This window comes from Nyctibius grandis, chromosome 7 (assembly GCF_013368605.1).
Source record: "Nyctibius grandis isolate bNycGra1 chromosome 7, bNycGra1.pri, whole genome shotgun sequence".
Classification (NCBI taxonomy): Eukaryota; Metazoa; Chordata; class Aves; order Nyctibiiformes; family Nyctibiidae; genus Nyctibius; species Nyctibius grandis.
Genome location: NC_090664.1, coordinates 41,597,259 through 41,617,090, shown reverse-complemented (window position 1 = coordinate 41,617,090; position 19,832 = coordinate 41,597,259). Strand labels below are relative to the sequence as shown.

The 19,832-nt window shown below is 41.0% G+C and overlaps 1 protein-coding gene across 6 annotated transcripts in view; it reads left to right on the top strand.

The window, feature by feature from the left end:
* Window positions 1-19,832, top strand: part of MPP7 (MAGUK p55 scaffold protein 7) — a 173,782-nt gene that overhangs the window by 99,409 nt on the left and 54,541 nt on the right. For all 6 annotated transcript variants that reach the window (XM_068405478.1, XM_068405479.1, XM_068405480.1 and 3 more), the window contains 2 exons: window positions 352-429; window positions 4,950-5,030. In XM_068405478.1, coding sequence (XP_068261579.1) covers window positions 352-429; window positions 4,950-5,030 — 159 coding nt within the window. The remainder of the gene's footprint in view (window positions 1-351; window positions 430-4,949; window positions 5,031-19,832) is intronic.

Genomic DNA, 19,832 nt, shown 5'->3' with positions numbered 1-19,832 from the left:
GGATAAACACTTTATGCTTTGTGTTTTCAACAGCAATATAAAATGTAATTGATACTTAAAGCAATATGTTAGAAATATGGACATAGAAAGCCAGGAGAGAAAAATCACAAATGTTTAGTTTTTCTGTGGGTTGGTCTACATACTGAGCATTTTTTCCATCTGATTTCATATTCTTAGCACTTCAACAGAGGATGATGATGAATTACATTTACATGATTGCTGCCTGTAGGTTACTATAAGGATGTTTCTTTAGTTACAGACACTCAACAGATCAGTTAGCTCAACAGAGTCATTTTGTACCGTTTCTTGTGCTGATAAATAAACTTACTGTTTTGTGCTATTGTCTTCCAGATTCATGAAAAACTGCATTATTATGAGAAACAGAACCCGGTGCCCATACTCCACGGTGCAGCAGCCTTGGCAGATGAAGTAAGTGTCCCCTGCTGAGATCACTGGTACCAAGTCTCACAAAAACCTGTCTGCAAGCAGAACTCTTCATAGTGCAAACATATGAATGTAATTCTCTGAGCTGAAATCATAAGAAGCTGCAAATGTTTCCAAAGGTGCTGTCATCACCGGGCTTGTTGCTGATATCACTTTGATTTTTATTCACTTGCCTGTTATAAAAACATTGCAACTAGATAGCCTCTTGTTCTGCTTTAGTAACTACGTAACAGAAATTACAGGTTGGAACTCTACTGGGAGGGGGAAAAGCTGTCAACTATTAGCGTTTTGAGAAAGTCACAGACAAGAGGAATGCTTTGGAAAAATAAAGACAAATGAGATAGCAGCACTGCTGACAGAACATGAAAAATGACAGATAATACTACAGAAATGAAGCATATGAAATGCCTAGGAAGGAGGTTTGTTAAAAAAACCCACCAAAAACTATTTAACAAAAAGTACAGTAGTGATTTATTGATATTGGAGCTTTCCTAATTACCTTCATAACCAAAAAATAAATTGTAAAAGTGGTCGGCATTGATGGAGTAGTTAATTTCCTGTTACTATAATTTTTGTTTTAAAGAAAAAAATCCAACCTGCCATTTCTTGCTATTTGGTTAATTCTAGGATTCAGATGAATTGTGCACACACCTGTATAAACTATGACTGAACCTGAGGTAGGCCAGGACAGAGAAATGTTTAATAAAGTGTGGTTTAGGTGAAATCCAGAAGTCTTTGTTGCAATTGATGATCTCAGGTTGTTTTTTGGAAAAGGCAATATGTATTAGGATCCATTTCAAATAGAGCATGTTTGAAACTTCACATACTTTATAGACGTTTTAAAATCTTAACCATCTTTTTATACAATTACTAGGTTTTGATTTTTAAATCTTACAAATGGTTAGATGTTATGAATTGAGAATGAAAACATTTTAACGAAAAATTAAATTAAACATATTGAAGTCTATTGAAGAAAGGATATAATGTAATTTAATCATATTTCGGTAGGAGGAGAGTTATATCCTGTAATATACCAAATATAATAATGCATTAACTTTGACATCAGGCATATATTAGTAATATTTTTTTAACCTTCAAGTAGCTTTGAGTAATGTTGATAGTAATTTTGAAAATTAGAAAGCTGGTTGAAATTCTCTTCATTAAGTTCTTGGCGACATATTAATAATCCTTGTTAACATTTGTGTTATGGATCTCTGGGCTAAAATTCTTAATAAGAATCATTTCTTATTTTTGGATGCAAAACGTAGTCCTTGATATTTTCAGAAATGCTGAGCAATCTCATTCTTTGTTCAGCCCCATTTAAAACATATAGTTTTGGAAATCCCCAAATTAAAGTACTCTGTCACTCTTCAGTTGAGAGAGGTGAGGTTTTTTAACCCTATGAATGTATTATTATGTATATATGGTAGCATTTTTAAAATGTACGTACATCAGGCCATGAGTGTCTCTAGACATCTGCCTACTTTTTAATTTTTAAGCACAGCTTCTTTTTAAAGATCCTCTTGCTGGTTCTTCATTTTTGCTTATGGGTCACTGAACACCTGGTTTTATGAGCACTGTCCCATAGAATGAGGATGCCCTTTGGCAGTTGATTTCAGGCGAGCACACTGCAGGATTCTCCGTGTTTCAATAGTTATCAGCAAACTTTGAGGAAGTTAATTTACATGCAGTGGGTTTTGTAACTCCAAAACCCATGAAGTTCCAGGATTAAAGTGCTATTCAATTTTTGGCACATTTGTCTAACTAGTTGTCAGCTTCAGGGATTTAAGAGCATGTTGGTGATATAAAACACACTTTTATTTCAATAGGATTTAAATTAATGTTTTGTTTTCCTAGTGATAGTAACTGTTCTATAGTTAAACAAAGGAGGAGATATTCCTATTAACAAGTACGTCTTTCCTGTTGGATTTAAAATGCAAATTTGAGATGCTGCTAACTTAACTAAAAACTGTTTAAGGAGTGTGTTTTTACTCTTGTGTTATTTTCTGAAGCAATTTCAGAGGTAACAATTGTGGTGTGTCTTCTTTTCTAAACATTTTCGTATTCCTAGCTGCCATACCTTCTCTCTCCTCACCCACAGTGAGTTTTAGGCTGAATTTCCCATCAGAGATTCGGTTTGCCTCTTATTTTGGAGCAGCAGTGTCTGATGTAGGACTCTTTGATTTCATGCAAATGATCTAAACATGGCTGGCAGTATAGGTATACAGTATAGGTATATATGCAAATAAGGCCTCTAGGCTATTAGAAAGACTCTTCTGGCAAAAGAAGTTTCAGAACTTTCTCCAGAAGGTTTAAAACCCCACGCCCTGGTGCTCCTCATCTCACCAGCCTCACTCTGCATCTGCCCCTCTCCCTTGCTTCTTTTTCCCCCCCTCTATAGTGGCAGCTCTTGATAAAGAGCTTGGTGAAATGTTATGGTTCCCTCAACAGAGAATCATAGAAGTGTTTCTCAGACAGCTTTTCCTGCAATCTTTGGCATAGGAGGTAATTGGTACGATATCAGTGTGCCCAAAGTGTGCCATATAGCTTGTACTGCTGCTGGTAGCTGTTGTAAATTCTGACACTTCAACAACAGAAGCACAACAAGCAGCTCTGGTGATACCTGTTTGCTAATCTGGAAACATGCCTTTGTCTTCCTCCTCCTCTTCTATCACAGGGTGTTACATGTGCCTTTGAGACTTCTATGGAAATATTTTGAAAAACCTTGTAAATTATATGAGTGAAAAAAAAAATTAGTTTCATCTCTGAACAAATATGTTCTAAATTATGAGATTAAAAAGTCTGTTAAAGCAATAAAAAAAAAATATTCTTTCTGTTTCTCACTGTTCTAAATGTACCTGCATTTATATTTGCACCACCAAAGCAAACGCCAGTTCTGCTGAAGTTAATAGATGCTTGTGCACAATTCATCTGAGAGAAACCCTGAAGCAGTCATTCTTACTGAGTGATGACTAGTATTCATCAATGAAACATGAATCAATAGATTTTATTCTCTAGTGATGAGTTGTACAAGCTAAAGAATGAAAAGAGAACCAAGGGGAACCTGTGTCATACACCTGCTGTCATTCCTATCACAGATTATTTTCAGTTTTGTGGAGCTTTTCCATAGAACATGCAGACTAGATTGCAGTCAGATTACCTCAATACTTGGCTTTATGTGCCTAAAATATTTCAGTCTGACCTTTCCTGCAGAGATCATTTTCTAATCTTTCAGTATTAAGACACAAATATTGTTAAGATTAGCACTGATGTATTTGATGGTCATTTTTATCTATGAATTACGGTTAAAGGGCTGTGGAACTGTAGGTGATGAATTTTTGTTTCAGTCCTGTTCCCCCTGTATTAATTTGGACGTTTAAAAAAAAGTATTCAAACTATGTCTGATGTCTATAATTGCTTCTAGTATTGTCTATTATATATAATTATGCAAAATATACTTCTATCCATTTGTCTTGAAAATTTATACCAAACTGAAAGTACAAATTTAAAATTAGGCTAGACAAATAAAATTACTTGCCGCAAATAACCAATCTTTCCTTGACACATTTTTATGATACTGATTTAATGCAAAGAAAATAAGTGGTTATCTGAAATCACGTTCTGGGTTATGAGCCATGTAGCTTCAGAATTTTAAACTAAAGTTCAGTGTTGTGAAATATGGTTTAGCTTTTCCTTCTCATGGAAAAATAGCTTGAGCCTGAAATTCTGCAGTAAAATATGCCTCTTGAGTCCAAATTAGTTGAGAATGTCATGATAAGAAAAACTCAAGACATGAGCCAAATAGCCGTGGGATTAAATGTTAGACTGCTGCTCTATTGTTCACCAAACCACAATTTTGTAGTATAACCAAACAGAAATTACTAATCTTGTTGGTAGGACATAGTTTGTGCATTTTAGGGGCTTGAATTGCTGATGGCCTGTTATAAACTATATTATGATTAACCCGCTTCACATTTAACAAGCTCCTTCCAGTGTATGTGTAAACATAATAAAAGGTTCAGATTGCTTGCACTGTAGGGGCACTTTGCTTTCTTATCCCAGTCCTAAACAGCACGGCTACTGTGGGTTTTTGGAAGCAGTGTGGATTTCACCACCTCATTCGAAACCGTTTTTTATAGACAGTGTCAAAGTTTGATCCAGTCATTTTTACAAGCAGTCCTTTGTCTGCACGCAAAGGACCATTCACTTAAATGAAGTGCTGGGATTTGCCCCCATCGCTATAAATCAGAGCGTGATCTGGCTGCACCCTTGCCAGAAATGATTACTTGTGTTAAACTGAGCCAAAAGGCCTGGCTTAAATCTGGTCCACTGAGGGCCAGAAAAAGAAGCGCGATGATTGATGGTGTTTTTCTTCATGCTGGCTTCTGTTTGAACACGCTGGAAAGTAATAACCTTGAACAAGATAGATTCTGGGTTGTCACTGGTGCACTGGGTAAAACAACGCTTTGCTAATGGTCTTTGTGTCGATTCCATCTCCCACCCAGCTGGCTGAGGAGCTGCAGAGCAAACCACTGAGCAGTGAGATCAGAGAACTGTTGAAACTCCTCTCAAAACCCCATCTCAAGGTGAGGATGAGTTGCACCTGCAAAGTGCTTTCTGCATGGGTGTGTGCATCTGCTTCCTGGGGCGACATGGGAGTTTGTCTGCTTTAACGAATATGTGTGCTTTTAAGAAGGGACACAATGTTAATTGGAAATAGCTGCTATGAAGAAACACATGTAATGTTGCCTATAAATTATTGTGCTGTTACTGATATTTATAAAAGGAATTCAGTGGAAAGCCATCAGTTGTTTACAACGGTTATTCCAAAAAGTAGATATTTGGCTTTTTTTTTGTCTTTTGCTAACTTTTATTGCATACGCTTCATAAATTTATTACAAATGTGCTTTTACTAAAAGGTTTTCAGTCATACCATTGTCTTAATTGTACTGTGCATAAGTAGTGCACCCTGGTACTTGGAACAAAATTCCTGATGGATATTATTTTTTAAAAAAATCTAATCTTGAGTACTTTCTGCAAAACTCCTGGGGTTCTCTGTGGTGCTTTCAGGGAACTTGATACCTTTTATCTGACAGTAGACTCTAGGACCATTGAATCATTCAGGTTGGAAGGAGGTTGTCGAGTCCAATGTGCTGCTCAAAGCACGGTCACAGAATCACAGAATCACAGAATGTTAGGGATTGGAAGGGACCTCGAAAGATCATCTAGTCCAATCCCCCTGCCGGAGCAGGATTGCCTAGACCATATCACACAGGAACGCGTCCAGGCAGGTTTTGAATGTCTCCAGAGAAGGAGACTCCACAACCTCTCTGGGCAGCCTGTTCCAGTGTTCGGTCACCCTCACCGTAAAGAAGTTTTTCCTCATATTTATGTGGAACCTCCTGTGTTCCAGCTTGCACCCATTGCCCCTTGTCCTGTCAAGGGATGTCACTGAGAAGAGCCTGGCTCCATCCTCTTGACACTTGCCCTTTACATATTTATAAACATTAATGAGGTCACCCCTCAGTCTCCTCTTTTCCAAGCTAAAGAGATCCAGCTCCCTCAGCCTCTCCTCATAAGGGAGATGTTCCACTCCCTTAATCATCTTCGTGGCTCTGCGCTGGACTCTCTCTAGCAGTTCCCTGTCCTTCTTGAACTGAGGGGCCCAGAACTGGACACAACATTCCAGATGCGGCCTCACCAAGGCAGAGTAGAGGGGGAGGAGAACCTCTCTTGACCTACTAACCACAGCCCTTCTAATACACCCCAAGATGCCATTGGCCTTCTTGGCCACAAGGGCACACTGCTGGCTCATGGTCATCCTGTTGTCCACTAGGACCCCCAGGTCCCTTTCCCCTACGCTGCTCTCCAACAGGTCTGCCCCCAACTTGTACTGGTACATGGGGTTGTTCTTGCCCAGATGCAGGACTTTACACTTGCCCTTGTTATATTTCATTAAGTTTCTCCCCGCCCAACTCTCCAGCCTGTCCAGGTCTCTCTGGATGGCTGCGCAGCCTTCTGGTGTGTCAGCCACTCCTCCCAGTTTTGTGTCATCAGCGAACTTGCTGACAGTGCACTCTATTCCCTCATCCAAGTCATTAATGAATATATTGAATAGTACTGGTCCCAGTACCGACCCTTGATGGACTCCGCTAGACACAGGCCTCCAACTGGACTCTGTCCCATTGACCAACACTCTCTGGCTTCTTTCCTTCAGCCAGTTCACAATCCACCTCACTACCCGATCATCCAGACCACACTTCCTCAGTTTAGCTGCGAGGATGCTGTGGGAGACCGTGTCAAACGCTTTACTGAAATCGAGATAGACCACATCCACAGCTTTACCATCATCTATCCACCGTGTTATGTCCTCATAAAAGGCTATCAAGTTGGTTAAGCATGACTTCCCCTTGGTGAAGCCATGCTGAGTGCCCCAATGATCCTCCTATCCTTGATGTGCCTAGAGACAGCACCAAGAACAAGTTGCTCCATCACCTTTCCGGGGATGGAGGTGAGGCTGACCGGTCTATAGTTATCCGGGTCCTCCTTCTTGCCCTTTTTGAAGACTGGAGTGACATTCGCTTTCCTTCAGTCCTCAGGCACCTCTCCCGTTGCCCACGACTTAGCAAAGATGATGGAGAGTGGCCTAGCAATGACTTCCACCAGCTCCCTCAGCACCCGCGGGTGCATCCCATCAGGGCCCATGGATTTATGGACGTCCAGATTGCTTAATTGGTCCCTGACCCAGCCCTCATCTACCAAGACAGATTCCTCCTCTATCCTGACTTCTTCTGGGGCCGCAGGGGTCCGGGGCTCCTCAGGACAGCCTCCAGCAGTATAGACAGAGGCAAAGAAGGCATTCAGTAACTCCGCCTTCTTTTTATCTTCTGTCTCCAGGGCCCCCACCTCATTCATCAGTGGGCCTACATTGCCTCTAGTGTTGGCTTTACCTGCAATGTATTTGAAGAAGCCCTTTCTCTTGTCCTTGACCTCTCTTGCAAGGTTTAATTCCAAGGAGGCCTTAGCTTTCCTAGTTGCCTCCCTACATCCTCTGACAACAGACTTATATTCCTCCCAAGTGGCCAGCCCCTCCTTCCATGATCTGTACATCCTCTTCTTCCACTTGAGTTTGCCCAGCAGTTCCCTGTTTAACCATGCAGGTCTCCTGGTACCCTTCCTTGACTTCCTGCCTGCTGGGATGCTCTGATCTTGAGCTCGGAAGAAGCAGTGCTTGAATGCTAACCAACTATCTTGGGCCCCCTTACCTTCTAGTACCCTGTCCCATGGGATTTCCCCTAGCAATTGCTTGAAAAGGCCAAAGTTGGCCCTCCTGAAGTCCAGGGTTGTGATTCTGCTAGCTATTCTGTTCCTGCCACATGAGATCCTGAACTCTACCATCTCATGGTCACTACAACCAAGGCTGCCCTCAACCTTCACCTCTTCAACCAGACCCTCCTTGTTAGTAAGGATAAGATCCAGCAGCGCTCCTCTCCTAGTTGGCTCATCCACCATTTGCATCAGAAAGTTATCATCAATGCACTGGAGGAACCTCCTGGACTGAGGATGGCTGGCTGAGTAGGCCTCCCAGCAAATATCAGGGTAGTTGAAATCCCCCACGACAACCAGGCCCTGTAATTGAGAGACTGCTCTCAGCTGCCTGTAGAAGGCCTCATCACCCTCCTCATCCTGATCCGGTGGCCTGTAATAGACACCCACAACAGTATCACCCCTGCCAGCCTGCCCCTTAATTCGCACCCACAAACTCTCAACTCGCTCCTGATCCACCCCTGGATAGAACTCAATACATTCTAGCTGCTCACTCACATAAAGTGCAACTCTACCACCTCTCGTTAGTGGCCTGTCTTTCCTGAACAGGACATAGCCATCCATGACCACATTCCAGTCATGCGAGGCGTCCCACCAAGTCTCTGTGATTGCCACTAGATCATAGCCCCCCGACCGAACACGGATTTCCAACTCCTCCTGTTTATTCCCCATGCTGCGCGCATTGGTGTACAGGCATTTCAGGGAGCGAGCTGGGCACACCGATTTCACCCCAGGGGGATGGGAGGCCTCCTGGTCTACCTCAACACTAGAGCATTGCCCCAGTGGTGCAAGCCCAGCTACTACCCCATCCCCCTTCGAATCTAGTTTAAAGCTCTCCGAATGAGCCCTGCTAATTCCTGTCCCAGAATCCTTTTGCCCTTACGACATAAACCTTTCCCATGTATCACCGTCACGCCTGGTGTCTCATAAAACCAGGCATTATCAAAGAACCCAAAGCCCTGCCTGTAGCACCAGTCTCGTAGCCAGGCATTAATAGAGAGAATCCTACTATTCCATCCCACGTCATCACCTGAAAATGGAAGGAGGGAGGAGAAAACAACTTGTGCCCCAGACTCTTTCACCAACCGTCCTAGGGCCTTGTAGTCTTTCTTCATCCCCCTCAGACTACAGGATGCAGCTTCTTCCCCACCTGTCTGGAAGATCAGCAGGGGGTAGTAGTCTGTGGCCTTCACCAGGTTGGGGAGTTGCCTGGTGATATCCCTGATTCAGGCTCCAGGCAGGCTGCAGACCTCCCTGTGATGGAGGTCAGCTCTGCATATTGGGCCCTCAGATCCCTTTAGGAAGGAGTCTCCAACCACTAAAACTCTTCTCTTCTTCCTTGTGGAGGAGGCAGCTATACGCCCGTCACGTTTTTCTAACTGTGGTGGGACCTCTGATATAGGTTGCCTCTCCACCACATCCCCATTGGACCAGCTGTATTCCACTAGGGCTTCATATCTATTGCTCAGAGGCACCTGTGGAGGCAAAGTAGGCAAGGAGGGCACTCGCCTTTTGCCATGGCCATAGACTTGCCTCCACTCACTCCTCTAAGTTATTGTTTTCCACCTGAGAGGGGCAGAGTACAGGGGTCCCTCGATCCTGGGAGCTCTCCGGCAGGTGCTCCCATTTTTGTTGCAGGGAAGGCAGAGCCTGGCTCCACCAGTCTATCTCCATTTCAGCCTCCCGAATGCTCCTAAGCCTTTCTACTTTGGCTTGAAGCCTTTCAACCTGGCTTTGCAGCTGTGCCGCTCGGCCGAGCAGATCATCTACCTGCTCACAGCGCACACAGCCCCCTGACACCACAGAGACAGTGTAGCATTCCCTGCAGCCTGCAACCTGCACCATCGCCTCCTTCCGTGGGAGCTCTGTCTGGGTTCCCACATCCATTTTGGTCTTCTTCGCCGGGTAGATACCATTGTTCTTTCACTGAGCTGGGAAATACCTGTTGGTGGCACCCCTGGTTCACAGCTCCTTGGCACCTTCCTCGCCTTGTGCACTGGGAGGGAGTCAGCGCCCTCCCCAACGAGCTGCAAACTGCTGCGGCCTCTCCTGCCCTGGGACACACCCAGTCACTGCTGAGTCACACAGTCACTGCTGACTCTCCCTCTACCCCCTGGGCAGGGACTAGTCCCTGTCCTCCAGGAGGCTTTTTATCACCCAATCAATCACCACCCCCAATCAACAGGGGGAGGTGCGTTTAAATTGCCCACGGTGCCTCTGGCTACGCCCCCTCCTCTCCTGATTCGTTGCTGGGAACCTCCGGGTCCGGGGTGGGGGGGAAGCAGCTCGGGGCTGCTGCTCCAGGGGGGTCAAGAGTACGAAAACCGCCCGGTTACAGCCCGATGCCGCCCTCGCCCCCGCACTAACCTCAAGTCACTGTCGCTGCTGCCACCGCTGTCAGCTGTTTGCTCTGGTTTCACCGCGTTTAAATCCAACGCGGTGGATTTAAACGCGGTGGAGTTCAGTGCAGGTTGCTCAGGGCTTTCTCCTATCAGGTCTTGAAAATGCCTGGGAACAGTCATTCCACAAAGGCTCTGTGCAGCCTCTTCCAATTCCTAATTATCTTGTTTCCTTGTATTCAGTCAGAACCTCCCCTGTGTATCACTGTTAAAGCACATTATCACATTATTTTTCCACTCTAAAGAGAAGGAAGACCTTGCTGCTCTAGATGCATATTGCAATGGTAGTTAAATGCAGCAGTTGATAAGTTTAGAGGAAAACTGTAGAGTAGAAAGGAGCCCTTTTTAAGACAGTTTCTTCTTCACTCCCTGTAAAACACTGATCTCAAAACCTGAGACATTATCTTCAAAGAGCTACAGAATTTTCAGGATCAATTATGCTTCCTTTTTAAAGATTTTTGCACAGTTGTTTATGCCATAGTTTGCAAAGTGACAAGCTGTTTTTCCTCTGTTGGAGTAAGCAACACCAATGGCATATTACAAGAGGAACTGTTGGTGCATCAAATTGCAGAGATCTTAAGCTTCACTGTAGCTATTTCCTTAGTGACTGTCCACATGTGTTTCATACTTCCGAAGCTTTAGTGGATTGAGTCTGAATACAGCTTGTTTTCCACAACTACATCTCTCCTTCTCACTTTCTTGCTTTCTCTTTCTCTCTCCTTGCCTTGCTGTCTTGCCCTCCCCGCCCTGCCCCTTCACTCACTCACTCTCACTGCCTGTTCCTTGGAAGTGGTTAAATGCAATGTGATAATCTTAGTGGGATTTCAGGGAAATGAGTGCTTTACCCTCAGCGTGGTTAATATGATTGAACAACTGCAGTAACTTAGCAAAGGTCTGTCTTGGGTTCAGGGGGAGATGGCCAGCTGCAGGGTACCAAGCCCTTTGCATGGCCAGACTGCATAATTCTGCACAAGGTGCACATGTTCCCCTGCCCTGCATAGCTTGCAGGTGTTTATGTGAATTGGGGGAATGAACTGACAGTATGCGTGATATTTTTGCCTATCCATTATCTTCATCTATCTTCTCGTGGCAAACATGCCTGGGAGAGATAGTAAATTATCACTGCTCCCTTCTCCATCATGTTGACCAGGTGAATGTACTGCATTCAGTCAGAAGCTGTGTTGTTGAGATGCTTTTGTTGATTTCCCCTGCTCGCTCTCAGGCAGAAAAGGAAATGAAGGAAGTTGCTGGGACTCAGTATTTCCAGTTCCTCCCCAGAGATGCTCTCGAGTCTGTTCAGCTGTCCCTGAGCTTATGTTGTAGATTGCAGAAGATTTCTAGCCCATCACTATTATTTTGATGGCTGGAGAGGGTTTCTTTGTTTCTTTCCTTCTAGATTCCTGGGGTAAAATTATGTCTAGAACAACTTTTCCCCACACATCTGAAATTACTTGGGATAACTGATCCATCTTTTCCAATGATGTTACATAGGCTTTATCTAAAAACTTAACATAAAAATATGGCTTAATTTGGGATTTATTTCAACTGTCTGTATGTTATTCTGCAGGGGAGACTTTCCTCTCCTGACCTGGCTTATAACTGCAGTGTCAGCTGGAGCCAGCGGGAGAGCTTCCACTTTCCTACAGCTCTGCTCTAACGTTCATGGCACGATGAAGGCTGATTAGGATTAGTTTACTGCCCTACATCACAGCTTCCACAAGTTTGTTGGTGTAAAGGGACAGGTCTAACAAGGTGATTATAACTTTGCAGGTTTGGTTAAAAAAGGCTGGGAGACGTTTCCAGCAACTGTCTGTTTAGATGAATATTTCTATATTTTCATTTTGTGTTACAAAATGGTTTTGTTGAATATATTTCTGAGTCTTTGCATCTGATGAGAATAAAGCTTTGACAAGTTTGTGGTGTTTGTGGTTTTCATCTATAGAGAAATTTTTTAAAGAATATAATTTCTCCGAGGCAGTTATATTTATCGGACCTGAGATTTTCAAAATGTCCTAAAAGTCATTCCAAGGTTTTGTCAGGTGCATTTTCTTTTAGAAAAAAAAAATTGGACATTCCTAGTCTTTTAAAAACTGAATGCAATATCCAGTTACACTGAGTGGGGTTTTTTCCTGCTTTAAAATGTGGCATCCTTTACCATAATTAAATGAACTAATAATGGTTGTGATTTATCTTTTCTGATTAAAACAGAACTCTGGAAGCAGAACAAAGCACGTAGCTCTGGGAAATCAAGTGGATTTGTTTATCTGTGTGTGAGATAGTGCATTTGTGTTCTAGATTTAAAATATAATTGCAGAGTCCCATGGACGCAGGCCAGCCACATCTATTGTTTTCATTTTCCAACGTTGAGTAAAGACTTATAGTTTACATTCTGTAATCCTGCTATACCTTCTAAAGACATCAACAAGTGGAACAGTATTTCCATACCTTAGAATCCAAATCCAGTTGAATGCGGTATTTGATTTTTAAGCTGATCAGAAATTAGGTCTTTGAAAGGCATCTTGTTAGCTCTCATTCAGAAACCGTAGGTACAGCAATGTATATCTTCAGCTCTTTTCTATCATAACCGCAAATGTGCGATCAAATGTTTGCAATCAGTTGAGGAAGATAACTGTTAATAAACGCTTACACTTCCAGAGTACACGTATGCAAGTTTAAAAGGTCTGCTGAGTTAGTTGCTAAAAAACAGCTTAAGAGTTTAACATGTTAAAGTTAGAATGATGGTAAATAACCAGAACTAGATGTACTGAAACTTCTGTTGCTGTGCTTGTGGTTCTTAAAGCTGTGAGGTATGTGGGGATTTTGTTTGGTTGATTTTATTTAGTTGCAATAAAATATATACCTTAAAGATATGAAACATAAAGATATATAAATTCACGGTCAGGCCAGGTCAGCCTGCGGGCAGTGCTGCGTGGCTCTCATCTGAAGGGTGTTTGGACTTAAGCAAGGACATGCTTGGGTGATTTGAAATGCTGGCAGATCAGGCTTGGATCTACCCACCGTAGCTCTCTGTAAACAAGTTTTAGATTTCTGAAAGTAAAATTTCTGTCTTCCACTGCTGTCTGTGTTTCCTGGGTATGGTAGCAGCAGCACTCGCTGACCGTTCCTGTGTTGCAGGGGGACAGGCTGTGGAAAGCCTGTGTGCTGGCAGCATCTCCAGGTCTTCCCCTGTCCTGCTCAGGTCTCATGAGGCAGACAAGAGCTTGATGCACCTCTGCAAAACTTGCTGAGCTCAGGCCCTGCCTGCTGGCCTTTCTTCTGATGGATGTTTAGAGGTTTTTTTAATCCTTTCCATTTGTTCAATGTAGGAGTTGGTGCTTTAAATTAATTGCATATTAGATCATCTGTGTAATGCTACCACCGTTTCCATTATAAGTCTTAGGTAGTGTGGCATGTCTTTGTTATAACCTCACATGAACGAGGAATGGAGTGAGGACTGTGTTGCTGTGTGGAAGGTTTTATTCTGTATAATTCAGGCTAATGGGCTGCATTTGAAGGTGGTAATTCCTGGCCTGTGTGGGAGTGGGTACTGCACCTCCTGGGTTTTTCCTCAGTTCCTGGAGTGACTTTTTAAGACTTTTATAATTCCTGAGGTGTAACCGTTAGATTATTTTTAACCCTATTTCAAGCTTACTTTGCTTATTTTATGAAGGAAGCAGTTAGAAGATGGTTTGTGTTTTCAAGATTTGGGTTTTACATTCCAGCTTTCTTGATTGATTTACATTTGCATTGAAGTTATATGATTTTTTACATGTCTGATTGAAACACAATGAGGAACCTACGTAATCTACTGTTTTCCATGTGTAAAAGAAAGGAAGAAATGTCCCTTAGATTTCTTGTCTAATGACAACATTAAAGTTACTTAATGTATGTTGTAAATACACAACATATGAAGCTTGACATAACACTAAGCATCTGTTTTACAGGAGGCTTAATTGATTTTACATTTTCTATAACATGAAGACTAGAATATATAGTAGGGATATATATGAGGAAGTGATGTTTCTGATTTAAGAGAAGACACTCCTGTGTGTGCTTTTGTAAAAAATATGAATAATAGCATAAAGAAATAAGTATTCTCAGCTTTAATGGTTTGGAGAAAATTAAATTTTGGAGAAATTTAAGGAACTTATGTGACAGCAAATGGAATGTATGTGAAGAGGGGAGTTGTGCAGAATTTTGAAAATAATGACAAAAAATTTTTAAATTATGATGCATCAGGTAGGTACCAGTGCAACTGAGAGAGATGTCTTTATAGAGCAGTTTGGCTTTTTTATCAATCTGGAAGTATTGCTATTGTCTGAGAGCACGACGCTTTTTTTTTTTTTTAAATTAGCTACATTATCTAGAGACAAAATTCATTATTTTTCATTGTTACGCAATTGTATGAATTGGAATATATACTTGGAAGACTAAGATTCAAGATGTTAACACAAAATATATCTAAAAGGGAATTTAATTTTGGATTTTTAATGCACATGTCACAACCAGAATGGTCTTATCTGTCAGTAGGGATGCAAATGAGAAGAAGGGAAGCGGGCACTAGAGTTACTCTGTCATTCACGGGGCAGAACCCCAGTGACAGACACTATGAGAAAGGAGATGTAGTAAATACGACAGATGATCAAACTAAGAATGAGAGACTGCAAAGCTTCCAAATTCTCTTCCACTTTTAGTTAAAAAGCTTTCTTGAATAGCATCTCTCAGTTCCTTTTCTAACAAGCTGTGTTCTTTTTGGGACAGTGCCATAGCACAAGAGCATAATTGTTATTTACTTTTGAAATTATTTGAAATCTGAAAAACTAAAACAATTAACTATAGGAATTAACATTTTAGGCACTTATTTTGTTAGTGTGGCTGTAAACACAAAAGACTATAAAAAAGAATGGACCATATTTTAGTCTGCTGAACAATGTTATCCCAATTATACTAACTTTGAGACAGGCTCGGGATATATTATTCAGAACTAACTAGCTTTTAACTTCGTGTTTATAACAGCGGTTACATTTGTGATTGTTACATATTGAAATGAGCAATTTACCATTTGAAGTTAATCCCTATTAGGGTAAATTTAGTGTGTTTTTAAAATCATATAAAATATGTCCTTTGTGGTCGTTGGTGTAATGGGCAGAACAATAATTATTTTAAAAGCTTATGCCACTGTGCTGAAACTATTCTGAAGGATGTTTATACCTCTTATGACCCAGAGGAAATTAAGCTTTTTTAATCTCCTGAGAATGCCAGTGGTGGTTCTGCCTGTTTCAGTGGAGTTCATCTTCTGTTTATGTGTGCTGAAAGGTTTGCCAGCTGCTAGTCTGAAACATAAGCCAGGTACCTAAACAAGGGCACAAGGCAGGACTGTGAATGACTTCAGTGCATCACGGTACACAAGAATGTAAAGTATTTGGATCACTTTGGGTGCTGTACCTGTAGCCATAGAGGAAATAAGCGTCGGACATATTTTTCTTGGCTTCTTTTTCATTACTATAGAATGAATAGAATTTTGGAAGTAATTTTAAGATAACTTGCAGAGTGAAGGGAAAACCTCTCTCGTATAACTGGGAGTGTTTTCAGATTATCTGTAGACAACTGCAATGTGCTGTTCAGAGAAAATACAGATTCTTTAAGTTGTTTTTTTAAAATTGCTTTCAAATGGCAAAGGTGCATACACCAGAAAATTGTAAATAGGATTTACACTTGCTGTTTTATTTGCAGTTCATTTGAGGTGTACTTGACTTTCAGTTTCACAAAGCATAAACAATTTGCATTCTTTAAAAAAATAAATACTGCTTCTTTTAGCCCGAAGCATACCTTTTCTGTTGTCCTGTTCTGTTTTTCTTGTTTTTACTGGGAAGTTTGTAAATTCTAGCCTTTATTTGATAAACAACTGCTGATACCATCATCCCTGCCATCTGAGGCTTACTAGATTTGAACAGTGGCATAATAGACTGTTCTGATGAAAGTGCTACTTGTTCTGTTAAAAAAACAAACATTTTAAGCCTTTATGAGCAGAGCCTTGTAAAGCTGCCTTACACACACTGGCAAAAATTGACAATATAATTTACTACACAGGAAACAGGAGGCATTTTTCTACAAGAACTTTAACACACAAAGCACTCAAAGAAAATATTGGGCTATAATAATATACAACAAAAATCTGTTTTTCCTTTGAAAAGTTCATGAAGCATTTCTTGTAATATGTAATTAAAAAAAATCTTAATCTAAACTTTGTCTTCTTTCCAACATTTCCTTTGTAATTCAACTTGCTGAGGATTTTCCATCAGGGCTTTTTCATTGAAATATGCAGTTTCTGCAAAGTCAACATTTTCCACTGGAAATTGTTGGGATTTGCCTACAACTGTTCAGGTTTTGCATCTGGAGAACCCAAATACAAATTTCAGGTCAGTTAACATCTGAGCTACTGTATCCCAGGCACTTGGAGGACCTTTTGGCCCTGTCCCTTCAGAGACCTGTCTTCCTGAATGCACCGATGTTTTCTATTTTTGCTCATGTCCTGGGTGACTATTCTCCTCCTCTTTATGAAATGTTAATTTCATCAGTAGTCTTTGAGGTTTGCTGGTAGGACTGGTTACAGGAGTTGTGCTCTTATATTAAGAGATTTTACCATACAAACTAGTTTAACTTCATTAATATGGTGACCTGGAGTACATTGTACTTCATATGTCAACTGAAAAGTTACCTACATAATCCTCATTTGCAAAATCAGATGCCATTAATTTGTAAATCTGCAAGAGCCTGCTTCATTTTGGATGGTATGCTGTGAAATATCAGCAGTGAGAGAGAAATATTTATTTTCCCCCTAAGTAATATATGCAAATTACTGCAACAATAAGCAAAGACCACAGCATTGATGATTTGATAACGCTGGTTGATGGATAGCCCATAGATGTTCTGAGCATACCAGACATGAAGCTGGCAGAGAGGAGGCAGTGCTGGGAAGACTTTTGCTGGCAAGTGAATGAGATCCTTTTGCCCAGTGTTTCCTGCCTTTAAATTATTTACCTTTAAACTATTTGCCACTTTGGGAAGCCCTCCATCGCACATTTTGGCAACCTTGTTAGAGAAAAAATAGATTTTATTCTTAACTCTTTTCAGCTTTAGACCTTGACTTCCTATTTCCATTTATGCTTACATGCATAATTCAAGGAAGTTTTTTATAGAAAACCTTTTTTGGGTGGGGAGTGCTGGGAGAATACGTTGCTGTCTTTATTTTTGGAATGTTCATGTTACTGAAATGGAGTAAGTAAAACAAAAATGTAATAGCAAAATAGTCCTTTTAAAAACAGCAGGAAAAGCCTTGATTTTTCATGTCTGAGAGGCAGAGAAAATCAGAAAGCAGTTGTGGCACACTCTTAATGTGGTAGGAGCTGATGGAGCGTACATATAACGATATACAACATATCATAAGCACAGATATGAAAAAATATAAAGGAGATGAAAGAATACTGCCTGTCTATATTTAAGTAACAACCATCACAAAATGCTCTCAGGTCTGTCTCATGTCCCTCTGTACTCGGCACTAGTGAGGCCGCACCTTGAATACTGTGTCCAGTTCTGGGCTCCGCACTTCAAGAAAGATGTTGAGGTGTTGGAGCGAGTCCAGAGGAGGGCAACCAAGATGGTGAAGGGTCTGGAGGGTCTGACCTATGAGGAGCGGCTGAGGGAGCTGGGGTTGTTTAGCCTGGAGAAGAGGAGGCTCCGAGGTGACCTTATTGCAGTCTACAACTACCTGAAGGGAGGTTGTAGTGAAGTGGGAGTCGGCCTCTTCTCCCAGGCAACTAGCAGTAGGACAAGAGGACATAGCCTCAAGCTTCGCCAGGGGAGGTTCAGGTTGGACATTAGGAAGAATTTCTTTTCAGAAAGGGTCATTAGACATTGGAACTGGCTGCCCAGGGAGGTGGTGGAGTCACCATCTCTGGATGTGTTTAAGAAAAGACTGGACATGGCACTTAGTGCCATGGTCTAGTTGACATGGTGGTGTCAGGGCAACGGTTGGACTCGATGATCCCAGAGGTCTCTTCCAACCTGATTGATTCTGTGATTCTATGTGATAACTCACCTGATGTCCAACGGGCAGCTTGTCTATCAGTCTTTGTAGACGTATGGGTATGAGAATGCTCGCTAGCAGCCAACATAAAATAAACAAGGTGATAGATATAATAAACAAAAGTGAAGCCAGGCAGGTTGGCAGCAGAAAATAAAAGATCTGAAAAATAAATCAAAGAAATTCTTTGGTTATGTATACATATTTCCCACATGAAGGAACCAACTCTAAGCCGTGTAAGAATGTTGAATTGCATACACGTAACTATAGCGTTCACATACAGCGTATAAAAGTTGGCAACATTACTAAAGCTGGTAATTGAGGAGCAAAAAATCACTATGGATAAAATCACTTCCCATTTAAGTAGCAATTCTATTCAGCTAGTGAAAATGGAGAAACTGCACGATACGAAGCAGATAGTCCCTTTTTTTAGTTGTCGTCTTTTTATGCTGCTTTTTCCTTCAGTGCTGTTTTTCCCTTGCATTTGGCAGACCATAATCTGTTTGAACTCTCCATTCACTTATTCAGCAGTCTTTTCTAGTTCATTGATGAATCTTCAATAGTGGTCCAGTATGGTTCCATAATAATTTTTTCCCCTTTCTGCTTATTCCCTCGTTTCTAGTCAGTGGCAAGACTCTCTTCCCATGATTATGTAACTTGTAAATATCTAAGTGTCTTTTTCATAAATATTTTAGAAAATTGTAAGCTTTTTTCTCATACCTGCTATTTTGCTGGCCTTTTTAAAAGAATGTTACTATTTAAGAGGCAGGATTTATTGTATTGCACCACATCTATTTTAATATTTTATAATTTTTTAGTTACAACATCATTAAGTACTTATAGAAGATTTACATATATATAATGGTGAAGATAATACTCACTGCAGCTTTTCAGTTTTTCAGGATGATACCTGAATTTAGTGCAACTGCTATATAGAAGTACTACTTCTAGTAGTATGGGAGAAGTCCAAAGCAGGCAAAAGTAACTACCTTAAAAGCTAAACTGGTTCAATATTTTTAGTTACATGTCCATGTAGTATGAGTACTCTTTACCTGAATTTAAGAGCTCCTTATCATAATGAATATACGTTATTATTTTCTGGAGGAATTAAGTATATCCAGATTCTTTTAACCTCATGGATCAGTAGAAGTTTTTCTTTTCTTTTTATAACTTCAGAGATCATGCTGTTGTCAAATAAAGGGTGGGTCATTTCTAAAAGACACTTTTTCAGAAAGGGCAACTGCAGCCTCAGGTTTTACTTTTCTTTGGTTTATATTTTCACTTTTTTCTTTGAGGGAGGGGGTGTCTTTAGGTGGTTTTCAACCAGGAAAAATGCATGCTACTGCTGTAGACACTTAAAGCTGTCAAGATGCTGCTACTTCTTCAAAAAAGGAATTGATCAAGGATTGCCAAGATATTGGAAGAGTGCTCCTGTCTTGGCATTTTCCACTTTGAAATCATCTATTTGTGCTCTTGGAAGTTACTTAAACAGGACTTAAAGCTTCAAGAACACTTTAGCTACAGGAATCACATTGCAAATGTAAAAGAGACTTTGTTCAGATTCTTCATTATTGATTTAA